The 16,357-nt window shown below is 57.5% G+C and overlaps 2 protein-coding genes across 3 annotated transcripts in view; one reads left to right on the forward strand and one right to left on the reverse strand.

The window, feature by feature from the left end:
• Positions 1-6,853, reverse strand: part of PIK3R3 (phosphoinositide-3-kinase regulatory subunit 3) — a 58,742-nt gene extending 51,889 nt beyond the window's left edge. The window contains exons 1-4 of one of the 2 annotated variants that reach the window (XM_426652.8): positions 6,721-6,853; positions 5,593-6,124; positions 2,792-2,887; positions 2,492-2,569 (exon numbers count right to left, since the gene is read on the reverse strand). In XM_426652.8, coding sequence (XP_426652.3) covers positions 2,492-2,569; positions 2,792-2,887; positions 5,593-5,914 — 496 coding nt within the window. In that variant the 5' untranslated portion in view covers positions 5,915-6,124; positions 6,721-6,853. The remainder of the gene's footprint in view (positions 1-2,491; positions 2,570-2,791; positions 2,888-5,592; positions 6,125-6,720) is intronic. The other variant, XM_046944862.1, reaches the window with a different exon arrangement.
• Positions 6,854-8,996: 2,143 nt separating this feature from the next.
• Positions 8,997-12,852, forward strand: TSPAN1 (tetraspanin 1). The gene is made up of 8 exons (NM_001277590.2): positions 8,997-9,042; positions 9,200-9,264; positions 9,854-10,060; positions 10,332-10,406; positions 11,035-11,133; positions 11,458-11,598; positions 11,960-12,043; positions 12,250-12,852. The coding sequence occupies exons 2-8, from the start codon at positions 9,208-9,210 to the stop codon at positions 12,301-12,303; spliced, it is 717 nt and encodes a 238-aa protein (NP_001264519.2). The 5' UTR covers positions 8,997-9,042; positions 9,200-9,207; the 3' UTR covers positions 12,304-12,852.
• The last annotated feature ends 3,505 nt before the right edge of the window (positions 12,853-16,357 follow it).

Genomic DNA, 16,357 nt, shown 5'->3' on the forward strand with positions numbered 1-16,357 from the left:
CCTGCCAAAGGACCCGATCTCCGAGCCTCCCAAATATCCATCCCGCTTGGGGGATTTCCCTGTGGAATTTCCCTGCCTTTGACTCAGCCTTATTGTCACGTCCCTGTGCCAGCCCTGCGGTCACCCTGAGCTTGGTGGCTGCGGCACAGCCCTGCCCTGAGCTCCTGCAGCTCTGGCTGGGTTTTTCCCCACCATGTACCCCGGTTTGGAGCGCTGGGACCCCTCCCTGGAGCCGAGATGGGGAAGGCGTGAGGCATGAGTCACGGGCGGCCACCGCCACTAATTCACCCTTCTTTCATCCCCACCAAATATAACAGATGAACTCATGCATCCTCCCGGGCTCTGACCGCTGCGGGGTTTATTTACAGGTACAAATGAAGAGCAGAGCCGCAGGCGCTGGGGCGCATGGAGTAAAGTCATTGTGATGGGGCTGATGGCACGGCGTGGGGACACCGGAGTTCTTGGAGGCTCCATCCCTATCAGAAGAGGATGGGGGGACACGGCCCCCCGACACGCACAAGTGCTGGGGAGCGATGCGAGCACCCTGCTCCGACCCACTGCATTCTGCCCAGCAGCAGCTCGCGGAGCCCACCGCCGCTGCTAATCCCCACCGAGCCCTGACCTAATTCCTGGGCACGTGAGCGTGTCTCCAGGCAGACTGCGCTGCGCTGGGGCCGGAGATCAAAGCGAGGAGGACGGCAGTATGGCACCGCACGGCACCGCTCGCCTGGAGACAGCGGCTCCAATCCACTCTGCTGCTGCGGGATTCTCCCTGGCACCCGGCAGCTCCTGCCAAGTGGCTGCTTCAGCACAGTCACGAGGAGAAGGCAGCTCCAGATTGGGACCCGGAGACAGTGCAGGGGGAGAGGACATCACCTATCAAAGCAGGAGGGGCTTGCACGTCTCGTGCTCACGGGCAGTGGCATCAAACAGTGGCGGCACTCCAACCCCAGCGCTCAGTGCACGTCTCTAATCTAAAAGCTGTACTAAAGTCATCCTCTTTGTGGTGCTCAGATGTCCCCCTCCTGCAGGACCTTGCCCTCCTCCCGTGGCAGTGGGGACAGCACCTGGCTGAGTTCCACTATCCCAAATTTCAATGTGTTGGAGCGATGGGGCAGCTCTGGGGCTGGGGGACACATGTCCCCCCCATCCCACCTGCACTTGCAGCTTCGACACATCCCATCCCCATTCCATCCCCATCCCCATCACTATCCCCATCCCCAGAACTGCAGCCACCACCAGTCCCCGTGGGAGCCATTCTAGGGGAGGCATAGGGGCAGCCAGGAGCCTCCCACTCCCTATCACGATGTGAGATGCTCTTGTAGTGTAGGGAATGCTTCATTTTCTCAGACACGTTAAGATCTGGGAGTATGAAAACCAGCTACTTCAGCCCCTTCTCCTTTTTCCTTGTGGTTTCTAGAAGTTCTTCCTCTCCATCTGCCAAACAGCAGCATGAATAGGGCATTCACTGGGACCCCGATGCCTCTTCCCCGGACCTACTTTTCTCCCCAGCTGAGGCAGGGTTCAGTTCCCATATCTGATTTCTCCCCACTTCCCGAAATTGAGCTTGATTTTTGCCAGCAGAGATGGGGTCCCAGCCATGGGGATGGAGACCACAGGGAGCACGGGACCAAGTGTGACCCTCGTGCGCAGATCATGCCCGCTCCCAACCCCCTTTTCTATCACTGTTTTACAGCCCAAATGCTACAAAACCCCGCAGGAAGATGCAGGGGGAGCGATGTCTGCATCCTGCACGGGGCCGAGCATCACCCCCCAGCTGTGAGCTGGGGGACCCTCGCCCATCCCCCTGTGCAGCCGCCCCCCTATGGGGAGCACTGGGGGCACGCAGCTCCTGTTCCCCAGCCCGGCGGGGACTCTGCAGCCGGAGAGCGGAGAGCGGGGAAGCGATGAGGTCATGTTGCTTAATATAGCGATTTCATCACAGCCCTTCTCCCCAGCAACACGGTCCGGCTGCTGCCGGCTCGGGCACTGCGGGGCTGTGCCTGAAGCCTGAGTGCCGCCCTCAGGTGTAGGGCACGGGGTGCCTCGGTGCACCCCAATTCCAGCAGCAAAGCCCGCGGCCCCCATCTCCTCAAAAAGGAGCTTCGTTTTCCTCTTTCCTTTTTCTCTATTGCACCCACAAGCTCCCTGGTTCTTAAATAGAAGCCTCAGAAGTTTGCAAAACAGATTTTTTTTTTTCCCCTGAAAAAAAAACCCAGCTTTTAGTAAAGGGCTGCAGCCAAAACCAACAATCCTTTACTTTCTACCACTGGCACTGGGTGCCAGCGCCCTGCAGTCTGCCCCATCCCCACTGTTGCATCCGTATGGGCGGCATCCCAGCAGGACCAGATGTGTGCAGGGGGGCTCAGTGTGGGCAGTGCCTTACTGATCCATACATAGGGCCATAAAGAGGACAGAGACGAACCCCCAGCCCATGCTGGTGGGGTCAAGCACTCGTGGGACGCAAGGAAGGATGCAAGCATGGACTCACCTGCCAGAAGAGCCTCCTTCAGCTCAGCGTCACCCAGCACACCGGGGTCTGATCGATAGAGCAGCTCACTGTCGAGACCTGTGGAGCAGCAGGGAGACAGAGATCAGTCCCAGAGCCCCAAATCCTCCCTCTGACAGAATGCTGTGATAGAAGCAAGCAGGGATCCACACTGCAGGATCCCTCGCTTTGCCCGTGCCGCACGGGTACCAGAAGTCTCAGGGTGAGGGACAGCTCTGGCAGTGCTCCAGGAGCACCAGTGACCATGGGCCGAGTGGGTGGCTGCCCCTTGGCTGCCCATACCTTGCTTTTCGAGTGCCTCGATGAGCCTGGCCACGGTCAGCAGTGCCTTCTCAGGGAGGGCTGGCTGCTCGGCGTGCTCTGCCTGCCCTGAGAGCCCTGTTGGGGAGAGATGGGGAGAGGGGCTTGAAGCGTGCTTCCTGCACTCCCATTTGTTGTGTGCATTGCTTCCATCCCCCCCCTCCTTCCTTTCCCCCTTTCTTCCTTCCTTCTTTCCCTTCTCCCTTCTCTCCTTTCTCCTTTCATTTCTTTCTTCCTTCCATCCTTTTTTTCTTTCCTTCCTTCCATCCAAATTTATTTTCCCTGTTCGTTCCCCCAGTAATCCTTTAATGGGAATTTAAATGCCTTTTTGTACTCAGTACAGAAATTGTAGAGATATCTGAGACTGCTTTAAACATTAAGGTTTTGTTCCTCAATCAGTATTCAAGGAATGGAGTCCTTAGGTAATACAAGAACCATGACCCCATCTGTACATGTGTTGACACAGTATTTCACAGTATCACCACCCAGAGAGAAGGTGAGTCCATAACAACTACCTTCATAGTCCATTTTACTTCCTTTTCTGTTTTTAGTAATCTCTCGCTTCCAACCAATGATGTAATTGACATTTCCCAAGAGGATACATCAGTCTGTTTGTGGATGCTCCGTCCACCCACCCACCCATCCTTCCCTCTCTCTCCCCTCCAGGCTCCTTGGTTTGGGATCAACCCTTCTGATGAACACCTCTACCTGTGCAGGTTATGCACCTGAGGGTGCCAGAGATAACAGAGATATGCCAGGGTGCCTCAAAGGGATATCAGTGATGGCACAGAGGGTGCTGCTGTCACCCCTGGCTTGGCCACGCCAGGTCCCCTTTGGGACCACCACAGCACCACTGGGGAATATACAACATCTGGAGGAGCTGATGTCTCAGGAGCTGCTCTGCCTGTTCTATGCAGCCAGCTGATCTGTTTTAGTGGAATTGTATTAAAAAATAATGGTTAATTAAATAAAGGTGCTGTGCTTCCCACGGAAGCTGAGCTCAGCGTGGCCAGCTCACTCTGCATTTGTTCCCTCTTCCATTCAGAAGACATGACTGAGAGGTCCTGGAGGTGATGCTCATGGGAGGTGATGTTCATGGGACAACCAGGCAGGGGCAGAACAGCCTCCAAGCTCCTAGGAAGACCCCATGCAGCAAACAGCACCTGGCTCCATACCAAAGCCATTTTTAGGATGCTATTTAATTCTGAAAAGACCATTCCTTCCTGTGGTTCCAGCCCTGGCTCTGGGGCATGGCTTGGAAATGCATTTCCCTCCTTGTGAGCTGAGCCCTTCCTCTGGCTGGAGAAAACCCAGGGCACCCTGTTTGGGTCCCAGGGTCCCCAGCTGGCCCAGCAGCTCAGCAGACACCGTTCTCTTCCAAGAAAAGCCCTCCGAAGTTTGGAAGTTTTCATTATAGGGAAAACCCCATCAGCTAGAGGATCTTAGTTCAAACCAACATGCAGTGGAACCACTCATCGTCCAGCAGATAGGTGGCCTCTGTCGCAGTGCCCCTGTGCCAGGTGACGGCCGCTTACATCCCCATGGCCGCGGGGACAGGGACAGAGCGTGCCCATAGGTGGCAGCACTCCTGGCCCAAACCCTGCCGGTAACGGGCTTTGCTCTATCAAAATCATCTTGGTTTTACCTATTTTGTTCATTCTATTTGATTTTCCGCTCGCCCAAGCCTTGATACGAGCAGTGTGGGAGAGGGCCGGTGGGGAGGTTGAGGACACGCTGCGGTCTGGGGGGGTCAATATGAGACCCCCACCTGGGCTTCACATGCAATGCAATCATTTTTTGGGACAAAAGCTGCTGTTTTGGATTCCCCGACGTGCAGCCAAGCCCGTGCTTGCTGTTTCCATGCGGGCTGGCAGCTCTCATTACCCAGAGGCCGGTGATGGATGGCCACAGCCCTCCCAGTGACCAGGGTTGATCCCAAGATATCTGCCCTGCGGCACTGAGTTTGATAGGGCTCTGCCCTCTGAATAGCTCAGGGAAGAGGGCTGCTGGTGTGCCTCTGGGCTTAGCTGGGCAGGGGACACACAGCTGTGTTTGCCCATCCAGGATGGCAGCACACAGCTGCTCGCTCCTCCTTACCAGTGCCGCAGGAGCAGCAGGACTGCGGCTGCCTTGGTGCATTCAGGGCGTGAACTGGGGACGGTCACCCACATCACCCACATTTTGGCAAGGGAAGACAGAGGTGGCTCCCAGCCTGCCTGCTTGCAGGGAGCTGCAGGAGCTGCATGGCAAAGCCCATGGGCAGCAGGGTGGCAGCCGGCGTCAGGGGATGGCGTCACCGGCAGCACTGCTGTGAGGGGGAGGGATGGGGGCAGCTGGGGGATGCTCCGTGCCCAGATCCCAGGCTGGATCCCACACAACTGGTAACAGCTGCAAAGCAGAGCCTGGAAACCCGCAGCAGATGCTATTCCTGATCCCATCCCTCTGCTTCAGAGGGATGCCAAAAAGCAGCTCCCAGCATCTTATTGAGGTCCACCTGGGCCCTTCTAGCGGGTGCACCCCCAGACTCATATCCTGCTCAACCCGAGGGCTGAGTGGTCCCACTGCTGCTGTCTGGAACCATATTTCGGGGGGGGACAGACTCCTCACCACCAGGTGCCCGTGCTGCTCCCCCAGCCCTGCACAGCAGCGATTTCTCCTCTGCCACATCCCAGAGGAAGAGAGGATCACGGCGTGCAGGAGTTGGAACTAGACGATCTTTGAGGTCCCTTCCAACCCCAGCCATTCTGTGATTCATCCTAGGATTCCCCCATCCCCACACTCACCCCAGGGCTGGCCGGTGGGCACGGGGGTCCCAGCGGGCGGCGGGGGCAAAGGCCGTGTCTTGGCCTTGGTGCTGGTGATGCACACGGGGCCCAGGTACTCCACGTAGGTGCCGGGGAAGTGTCCGCGCTCCTTGGTGCGCTCGTTGAGGCCGTGCAGCCAGCCCTGGGGGCTGCGCTCATCCCCGTCCTTGTAGTTGGGGGCAGAGAGCAGTGCAGCCCTGCTGACAGTCAGCACATCCCCGGGGCTCAGCGCCAGGTCCTCGTCCCGGTCCTTCTGGTATTCGTAGAGCGCGCGGTACTGCAGCCCCTCCGAGGAGGCCATGGGGATGGAGCAGGGAATGGCAGCGAGGAAGGAGAGATCGCTGTCTCGGAGAGGGTACCCTGACTCCTCCAGTCCCAAAATTCCACGCTGATGCTCAGTGAGGTTGGCTCAGGGATCGCTGTGGAGGTGAGCAAACGCCGCAGACCCACACGCTGTCCCCTTCTCAGCCCGGTCTCCCTCTGCCCTTCATCCTCCCGGTGCTGGGGAGCTCTGTTGGGGCAAAACGCAGCACATGGGTGTCCCCAGCCCACGCCGTGCCCCCACCCAGAGCTGGGCACAGCACTGCCGGGCCAGCACTGCTGCTGCCACGCACCGAGAAAGTACGGCAAGTCTGGAAAGTAGGGCGAGAGATCAAGCAGCGTGCTTTTAAAATAGACACACGGGGCTGAGCAGCCGCCCTGCAGCCCCGGAACAGCACACGGGGTTGGGCAAAAATATGGGATTTTAGTGATTTCATATATATATATATTTTTTTTTTTGGTTGTCAATTTTTCTTCTTCTTCTTTTTTTTTTTTTCTCCTTAATGGCTTTTAAATATCTCTCGGCCATATAACTGCAGGGAAAGGACCCCCTTCTGCCCCTAGGATTAAAGTTCATTTATTTGTTTATATATCTGTGGACTAATATTTATTTATTTACAAATATCCCTCGGGCAGATAACAGCAGGGAAATCCCCCCCACGCACACCTCCCCCCCCTCCCTTCCTTCTTTCCCTACGGGGAGATGGATTCAGGCGGCTACTGAGCCGTCTGTCCATCCATCCGTCCATCCGTCCACCCATCCGCCCGCTGCTCCCCCCGCCTTACCGGGCGCTGAGGCTGCCCCGGCCCCGGGGGGCGGCAGCGGTGAGCGCGGAGCGGGAGCGGAGCCGGCCCGGCCCCGGCGAGCAGCGCCGGGCGGTGATGTCAGCGTCCCCTCCTCCCGCCCGGCGGCACCGCAGCGCGGCGGGGGGGGCCGGCCTGCCGGTGGAGGGGGGGGGGAGGAGGGGGGGATGCCGCCTGCCTGCTTGCACGGTGAGGGGAGGAGGTGATCGTGGGGATGGAGTGAGCCGGAGGGTCCTCTCGGGACTGGCTGGAGATGATGGCAGCCCTAATATTGGAGCAAGGGGGGCAATGTGGTGTTGGGGGTGTAGGGTGGATGGGCTGCGGGTTTGCACGTCTCAGCATGCAACCCATGCTCTGGGTACCCATCCTTTGGGAACCCATCCCTTGGGCAATTATCCTTTGGGCAGCCATCCTTCAAGAACTCATAATTGGAAACCCACTGTTGGGCATCTATGCCTTGGACACTGATGCCATTGGTACCTTCTCCTTGAACACTCATCCCTTGGGTATTCACGCTGTGGCACCCACCCCTTGGGCACTCGTCCTTCAGACATTCTCCCCATGGACATTCACACCTTGGACATCCATCTTTTGGGCAACTCCTTTGGGCACTCAACGTTGGTCATCTATGGTTGGGTATCCATCCCTTGATCATCCACCCCTTTGAACACCCACCCCTTTGGACATGCATCCCTGTGGCACTCATCCTTTGGACTCCACCCCTTGGACCCCATCCATTGGGCACTCACCTCTCAGCCATGCAGGGGCCATGGGGAGCTGCCATGGAGAACCACAGCGCAGGGATGCTCCGCTTCCTCTCTCTCATTTACTCAGAAATGTTTCCCAGTCCAGGGTAAGGGTCTGGCACCCCACGGAACAACACAAGGCAGCGCTCTTGCATGCAGAGAGGCTCCTTAAAAATGAATGAGACAGCAATTAAGATTTAATAGGGCAGAACTTAATGGATGGGGCTGGAACAGCAAAGCGCCTGGCTCAGCCGTGCAGGGCTGTGCCCACCAGCAGCCCGTAGCCAGGGCACTGCTGCTACATGCAATGAAAGCACCAGATCTCAGCTCTGTGTGCCTGGGAACCTCAGCAGAGCCGTTACATTTGGGTATGGCTGAGATGTCCAAATATTTGGCTGCCAGGTTGGCACATCCCATCTATTTCTGTACTTCCTTCCCTGGGGCCATACCTACAGGACAGGAATTAGCACAGCCAAAGGACAGCCCTTGGTGTGAGCATCTCCAGGGGATGCCCTCAAGGCTCCCACCTCATCCCACTCAGCTCTCCCTGCTCCCCACTTTGCTCTGGGGAACCCTGCTGTGATCCCAGCCAGGGCTGCAGCTAAATGGAGCATAAATGCACGGCTGTTAACGTGGTGGGGTGAGTGAGGCTGCAGACGTGGGGCTGAGTGTTCCCAGCTGGAGAAATGAAAGAGAAATAGCATTTGATTCCCACTGTACATCAGCTGGTGCCACTCCTGGTCCCTGCCCACCCAGCACCCCAGGTACTGGGACAGGTGGGCAGATGTTCCCAGCCACAAACTGATGCTCACTGAGCTGTGGCCACCCCAAAATCCCACCAAGCCCAGGCTGCGTGCCCTGCTCTCCATGGCCCCACACGGGGTTTGTTATCCTGTGCTTCCCAGGGACGGAAACTGAGGCACAGCTCAGTGTCCCCATGGACATTAATCCAAGCAAACCTCGTTGGTTGTGGTGGACATGGGAATGCCACCGGGCTCGTCCTGCTGTGGGCAGGCCAGGAGAGCCAGAAAATCCAGCCCCATCCCTAATGGGGCAGTGGGGAGGGAGCGCCCATCCCCAGCTGCGTGGGCAGGTGTGGGGGGGAAGCAGCCACAGCAGCACCTCCCGGGATTTTCCCTGGGGCTGTGAATGGAACTCCTTCATTGCAGATATTTACGGAATTGCCACATTTATTTGTGTGCCAGCACAAGTCTGCTCCCCGAGCAGCAATTAGCGATGGCCCCAACTCCCCCCCAACCCAACCCAACCCAACCCAACCCAACCCAACCCAACCCAGCACGCAGAGGAGGCGGTGATGGGCGCAGGCAGCAGCCGGGCCGGTTGGCTCGGGCAGCAGAGGGCAGCAAGGCACCGAGCACCTCGTCGAGGGCCCTCGTGGCTTTGCCAGCCCCAGGGGGTGGCCCTATGCTGGTGGGGGGGGCTCCATCGGAGGAGGCGGCCGCTGGTCGGGCGGCCCCCGCTTAAAGGGCGGTGGGGCGGTGTTGGGCGGCTGAGTCGTGGCGCTGGGTCGGGATCGCTGGGGCTGTTCGCTGCTCAGGTAGGCGGGGGAGGGCGTTGTGGGGGGAGCCGCGGCGGGGATGGGCTCTGGTAGGGCTGCGAGGGGCTCGGTGGGGTTCTCTGTGCCATAAGTCCCAAGGAGGGAGGTTGGTGCTGGGTGTGGTGTCCCGCTGGTAACGTCCCTCTGCTCTCTCCAGGTGCAAACATGGGGTGCTTCACGTTCATCAAGGTCATGATGATCCTCTTCAATCTGGCCATATTTGTAAGTACTCTGGTGGTCGTCCCTTACCAGGGTGACCTGGGTTTGCTGTGCCCGTGCAGCTGGGATGGGGATACCATGTGGACTGGACGATTGTAGTGGTCTTTTCCAGCCTTAATGATTCCATGTGTGCCTTAATATTGTGGGTTCTCCTCCTCCCTTGGTGTGTCCAGAGCTCAGGGTGAGGGAAAGCAGGGGACAGTGCCGGGCTTTGGGGACAGTGCTTGTTGCATCAGCCACCTGAGTATGTCCCTGTGCTGAGCTCTGGTGGGGTGCCCAGGAGCTGCAGTCTTGTTGGGTCCCACCTGCTAGGCTCTGTCTATATGGGGTGGTAGTGATTGTGGCTCAGATGTTGGGGGTCTGTGGGGCTGGTGAGGAGGATGAGCCTGGTGGGGGGGAGATGGGATGGAAGCAGCCCCTGTGAGGAATGTGAGTTACTGAGCTGCCGCTGCCTGCAAAACACACCTGGCTGATGCAAATCAACTGGTTGAAGTCCTCCAACAAAACACGACGGAGCAACAAGGCTGTTCCTCTCACCAAGAACCCCCCCACTCCTCAAGCTCAGGAGCTGACATGTCTCTCTTCTCCCCAGCTCGGTGGTGGGACCCTTCTGGGCATTGGTATCTGGGTCTCAGTGGATGGCAAGTCCTTCCTGGATATATTTGGGACGCTTTCATCTAGCATCATGCAGGTTGTGAATGTGAGCTACTTCCTCATCGTCATTGGGGCCATCTTGGTAGTGATCGGCTTCCTTGGGTGCTGCGGTGCCCAGAAGGAGAGCAAATGTCTCCTGATGATGGTAAGGACCTGCCAATGCTTGATTATGCTTCACCAATCGTTGTTGGAGGTGGGTTGCTGGTGTGGGAGGTCTGGGGAATAGACTTCTCCATGGTAATGCCCTTCTGGGGTGTTCCCATATCATGGAGAGTTGGGTGAGCCTTGCAAAGGCAATGCTGAGCTCCAACTCTGCCCTGGGAAGGGTGGTATTTGCCATTGGGAAATGGGTGGGTTTCTCGGGGGCGGGGGGGGGCAGCTGTTGTTCTGACCTCCTTCCCCTTGCTTTATCCTAGTTTTTCTCGGTGGTGCTGATCATCTTCATTGCTGAAATTGCCGCTGCTGTGGTGGTTCTGGTCTACACAGGTCTTGTGAGTGGCATACCTAATTCTTGGGCTGGGCTGCTTTGGGAAAACAAGAGGGACGCCAGCCACCTGCCTACATGGGCAGGTGGGGATGGCCTGGCCGTGTGGAGGGGCCATCCAAGGAGCAGGGAATGGGGGTTCCCATTGCCCTAAAGAAACAGGGGTTATCGTATAAGTTTTGCCCATTTCTTTCTTTCTTTCAAACACCTCAGTCTAGTACCAGTCAAGGCTGGACACCTTATGGTAGGAGCCATACAGGAGAAGTCCCTAATCCTTCATGCTAAGCAAACCAACCCCTTATTATGCACTGGAAAATCCACCTGGGGAGAAAAGTGACTACTGCCAGCCCGTGCACTCTGCCTCATTAGACACAGGAGAAGTCAACCGCAGGGCAAACGTCATTCCTGGCTCCCTGGGTTGTGTGACTCACTCACTGTGCGTGGCCTCGCTGCCAAAATGTGGGGTTAGGGAGGTTGTCCAGCTGCCCTTGGGCTGACGGGGTGCAGTGTGACGTGCTCTTGGTCCGGTTGGCCTCGTCTCTGTCGGCTGAAACCAGTATGGGCATGGGCGGCCCTTGGCTCCATGGAGCTCACCAGGATCTACTCTGATGGTATTTCTGTGCCTCTTCCTGCAGGCAGAGACATTCCTGACAGCGTTGGTGACTCCTGTCCTGAAGGAGAAGTACGGGGAGGACGATGCTCTCACACAGATCTGGAATGTCACCATGAGTGAGGTGCGCTGAGCCCAGGGGCCTGCACCCCTGGGTCGGGGCGTGATGCTTCCAGCGCAGGCCTGGCGGTGCCCCAGATGGGCCTGTGGGATAGAGATGGGGTTCTGTTTCAACCCTGCTTGGGGTCCAGAGGTCCCAAGGCTGGAGTGAGAGCTGTATGTGCCGGAATGTGGGGTGACATCTTGCTCCTTGAGCTCCCAGTGAGCTGGGCTGAGGGGGTGACCTCCTCCATGGGGCAAAGAGGGCCTAGGAGGGAGTGTCTGGTGGGGGCACGAGCACAGAGACTTGGATGCTCTCACCATCCCTCTCTCTCTTTCTCCCTTTTAGGTCCACTGCTGTGGCCTGAACAACTACACAGACTTTGAGGGCTCCCCATGGTACTTAGAGAACAACCACACCTTCCCAGGTCCCTGCTGCAAGTCTACGGTGCCGTGTACCAACAGACTTGCGGCACAGACCAATGTCTCGGTATGAACACATGAGCAGCTCTGACCTTCCAGCAGCGCCCAACGTGAGGGGAATGGGGAGGGAAATCCATCCTTCACCTCCAGCCTGAGCCCTTTTTTTGTGTTGGATCCCTTGGGGATGTGGTGGATTTGGCCTGTTCGCAGTGGAGATGAACGCGCTGCTCTCGTTGCCTGGTTCTAAATCCCCCAATTTCCTCACCCCGGGGGGATGAGATGAACTGTCCTCTGGAGCCTCCAGGCCGTCTCCACGGTCATGCAGTTCTGGGCTGTGGAGCCTGCTGTATCTCCCTGGGACAATGGGTCTCTGTGGCTGGGGGATCACAGCTACTTACTCATGCTCACCACTTGGTTGCCTTCCTCAGGGTTGTTTTGATCAGATCCTAGAAGAAATCAGGACAAACGCAGATGTGGTGGGTGGCGTGGCTGCTGGCATTGCTGCCCTGGAGGTGAGTCCCCAGGCCTTGCCATGCTGCTCCCTCCTTATTCCTGTGGGGCTGGTGCAGCCCCATGGGCTACCATCTGCCCTAGGGTGGCTACTGAGCCTTCCTCCCTGGGCACACCTGCCTCTTCCTCCTTGTGGGTAACGAGACTGGGTGCTGTGTCCCCATGCTGGAGGCACACCTGGGGCTCTGACTCTCCTTTTTCCTCCCAGGTTGCAGCCATGGTGGTCTCTATGTACCTGTACTGCTACCTAGACAAGAAGTGACCCTGCGAGACAGCAAGAAGCCATACCCTCCCCTGCCCTGTGTTGGGGTGCTTCTAAGGGCCCCACCGCTCCCTGGGCCTGATGCTGGCCCATGCACTGTGATTTATAGCTGTGGTTTGATCTACTGAGCTGGGATCTGTAGAGTTTATACGTTGTATATTTTTTTTTTGTACTGATATTGCACAATGCATCTGTACATAGAGATCTGTGTTGTTTTGGAGAGGGGAGCACTGGGTCTGATCTGCTGAGGCCAGCAGGAGGTGGGGCACAGGCTGAGCTCAGGGCTGTGAAATGGGCGCTGGCCTGGCCCTGCCCAACCCCTGTGGACAGGTGGCTGTGGTGCCTCTGCCATGCTGACATCTCCCTGTCCCCAGCCCTGTGCATGGGGCTGACACCTGCACGCTGCTGGCCGGAGCCCTGCTCTGTGCTGCCCCTGCCCTGACATGAAGCATAGCTCTGCTCCTGCACCCTGCTGCCATTTCAGCGTGGATTTGTGCTGTAAAGGAAAAGAAGAAATAATAATAATAATAAAATAATCTTGGATATAAATCACTTTCTGCTGTGTTCAATAAACTCCTCTTCCTGCAGCTTCCTTCCACCTGTGCCTGCTCTGCCTTCTTAGTGCTGGAACGGAGCAGGGCTGTGTTTGCACAACAGTTAGGGCTGGGAGCTGTGCAGCTCACCTGCCCTCTGCCAGAGCCCTTCTGTGTTGTAAGCAGGACTGGAGCTGCAGGGGGTTTTCCTGGTGTCTGTGTAACCCAGCCCCCCTGCAAGCAGCCTTCGTACAGCCCTGCTGGGAGCTGAGCCCGCTGGGATGGGGAGGTCTGGCATCCCTGAATGAGGAGCAGCCTGTCCTCTTCCAACTGCCCCCCAAGTGGGATTTCAATCCATTTTCACTGCCATCCCATGAGGCTTTAAAGCTGCATGCTGCCAGCTGTGTCCCCACAGCAGGGCCAGCTGTGGGGCAGTGGGACAGGCGTAGGACCTGCTCCTACCCAGGGAGCTTCATCCTGGGACTATGCCCCGTGGGAAGGGCTGCCACTCTTCCTCCTCCTCCTCAGCAATGGTACTGATCCCAGTTTTACCACAACCTCGTGACCTCAGGGCTGACGTCAGTGCTTTTTGTTCATACACTCCCATGCCGAGCAACGGAAGAGCTGGCACTGCCCCAGGCCTTCCTGGAGGTGCCGGTGTGGCCCATCCCTGTTGTGGCACAGGAGGTTTCTGCGGGCGATGCAGTTTCTGTGGCACTGGGATGTGCGATCCCCTCTGCCCGCAGGAACTTGAAAGACCAGTCTCTCCTCCTGGATGTGGACGGAGGCAAGGAGGAGACCGGCTCCTCCCCTCGCTCTCTGGGGCTCAGCTCCTCCCGTGATTGTGGGGCAGCCATGGGGCAGAAGGTGTGAACCTACCACAGGGGTGAGTGTCCCTGGTGGACGGTGGGGACTCCATCCCTGCGAGCTGTGGGCTGGAGGCCCTGGCCCCGTGTATGGGGGTTGTCATAGAATCTCAGAATCACTGAGGTTGGAAAAGACCATGAAGATCACGCAGTCCAATCCCAACCCACCCCGCCCCACCGCGCCAACTGATCACGTCCCTCAGTGCCACATCCCCACGGTTCTCAAACACTTCCAGGGATGGGGACTCCCCCGCCTCCCCGGGCACTTCCCTGTCCCAGTGCCCAGCAGTGCTGTGCCATCAGCGGGTGAGGTCAGACACCTTTGGTGCACACAACAACAGCAGAATCTTCCTTATTGTCCCATGGCGGTGTCCTTGGACTTGTATTCCGCACAGCTGATGGGATGAGTGCATGCGTCTGGGTGTGTGTGCTGTCAGCAGCATTACCTTACACAGGGCCGGACCATGGGGTACAGCCACCCCCAGCCATGTATTTTCCAGCCCCTGCGGCCGCTTGGCTTCGCTCTGAGCAGTGAGCTGGTGGTGGGGACATGAGCAGGGTTTGCTTTTTGCAAGGAAACCATAGAATCGTTAAGATTGGAAAAGGCCTCTCAGATCACCCAGGCCAGCCTCACCCCACCCCACCATGCCCACTGACCACATCCTTCAGTGTCACAGCTCCGCCTGTGGTTCCTGAACACCGCCAGGGATGGTGACCCCACCGCCTCCATGGGCAGCTGTGCATCACCATTCTTTCCAAATAGATTTTTTTTTCCTAATATCCAACCCAGACCAGCTCTGTTCTCTGCTGCCTTCTCCCATCTGCTGCCGCACCCCAAGACCTGAAGCAATAGAGACCGTCCTCTGATGCTCTCTTTGCCCCTGGTAGCTGCTTTCTGGGCTCAACTGGGGAATTTGGCCCTGCTTGGGAAGCAAGACAGAATGCACTGGGACTGGGGCAGGGCTGCTTTCACACCTGGGAGCCCTGGAGTGGGGCTGGGATAGATGCCACACACCAGGCAGAAGTCCTGGATGCATTTGTCACCAACATCACGTGTGCTGGGGCAGGGTGCCAGGCAGGGCTTGGCTTTGGAGGAAATGAGCTTTCCTCTCCTTTTTAATTACCTTTGGTGGGGGGTCAGTGACAGTTGTCAGGAGGAGGAAGAATTGCAGCTGTTACAGATTGCGCGCATAAAGGGTGTGAATGGAAAACAAAGCGAACTCAATCCACAGCACCTGGCCAAGAAGTGCCAGCCGTGAAGACATCCCCTCCTAACGTTCCCCCTGCAGAGCAGAGGACACCCTCGAAGGACGTGGGAGAAGCGAGGCGTTGCCACCTTCACCTGCTCCTTCTTCCTCCTTCTCACCCCACGATAACTCCCTGGGGTTGCTGCAGGCGTGGGTGCTTTCAGGCAGCTCCATGCCCAGATTTATGGCCGTGCGATCAGATAAGATGCTGTCAGGGATAGCTGAAGTGCAGGGTGCTGGAGCTGATATCAGAGCCACCGGGTTAATGGTTAACGCTGCGCTGGGCAGGACACGATGTAATAAAGTTCCAGCAACAATCCTCGGTGCCCAGTTGAAGATTAATTCGCTGCCAGGCTTTGTTGTATATGGATAGGAGGTGGCCCATGGGAGGGGCACGACCATGCTGGGTGTTTGGGGACTTTTCCTTGGTCCCAGTGGCAGGGGACTAAGTCCTTTCTTGGGGGCAGTTTGGGCACCTTGGCACCCCTCAGTGCCAGGGCTCTCTGTAAAGCACAGGGTGGAAAAATGGACAATCTGCTCTCCGAGTTGGGATGAACTTCATTTGGATGTGAGAATGGGGACAGGGCAAGCGTGTCCCAGGCATTGGCACCCCTATAGCATGGAGAAGTCTTCACCTGGGAGGATCAGGACATCCTTCCATCATCCCATCCTTGCCTTGAGAACACTTCCCTCCATCCATGGGGCCACGTTAATCAGCATCACAGTGAGGGCACTCCATGCTCCCCTGGCACCTTTGGGCACTGAGATGCCTACAGAACAAACATAATGCAAGAAGAAGAAAAGCCACCAGAAATTATGCAAAATTACTCTTTCCTCCCCCCCACCCCCAAGTTCTGGAAAGGTCAGATTTCATGCCAAGGCTATTTTGCTTTTGTTTAATTATCAGCCAGCTCCTGGGACATGGAGCAGCCTGGACAGGTTCTCCTTTGTAAGGCTGCACAAAGGCAGCAGGGCCGGGCTGCGGGGGGGCCGCGGGGCTCAGACCTGGGAACCAGGATTTGGGTGACACCGGGGCTGAGGGGGGTCGGGATACGGGAGCTGGTACGTCCCTGCCTCACTCCTGTAAATGGAACTCTGAGGAACCTAATAGCCCCTGGGGGTTTGGTGGGTGTGGAAGGGGGGGGGAGGGTCTCACCCACACCCACCTACCTTCCCAAGGGGCTGGGAGCTGGTACCCCATAACCCCATGGGGCTCTGCTGTTTCCACGGCATTGACCTAGCAGAGTGCCAGCACTGCAGGGATCGGTCTCTGCGGGAGGTGGATGCAATGGAGAGATGATGGCTCTTCTCTATCCCAGCACTGCCAAGAAAAGCCCTGGGGAGCTGCAGCTGAGGGAAAGCCTCTAGCATTGGGGTATCTCCAGCCCTGGACCCTAGGAGGCAATGG

Source organism: Gallus gallus, chromosome 8 (assembly GCF_016699485.2).
Source record: "Gallus gallus isolate bGalGal1 chromosome 8, bGalGal1.mat.broiler.GRCg7b, whole genome shotgun sequence".
Taxonomy (NCBI): Eukaryota; Metazoa; Chordata; class Aves; order Galliformes; family Phasianidae; genus Gallus; species Gallus gallus.

Bases quoted from the DNA above. Each gene is read 5' to 3' on its own strand.
- TSPAN1 (NM_001277590.2), top strand. From the start codon at position 9,208: ATGGGGTGCTTCACGTTCATCAAGGTCATGATGATCCTCTTCAATCTG. The intron at 10,061-10,331 runs GTAAGGACCTGC...GCTTTATCCTAG, and splicing joins GCAAATGTCTCCTGATGATG to TTTTTCTCGGTGGTGCTGAT. The intron at 12,044-12,249 runs GTGAGTCCCCAG...TTTTCCTCCCAG, and splicing joins CTGGCATTGCTGCCCTGGAG to GTTGCAGCCATGGTGGTCTC.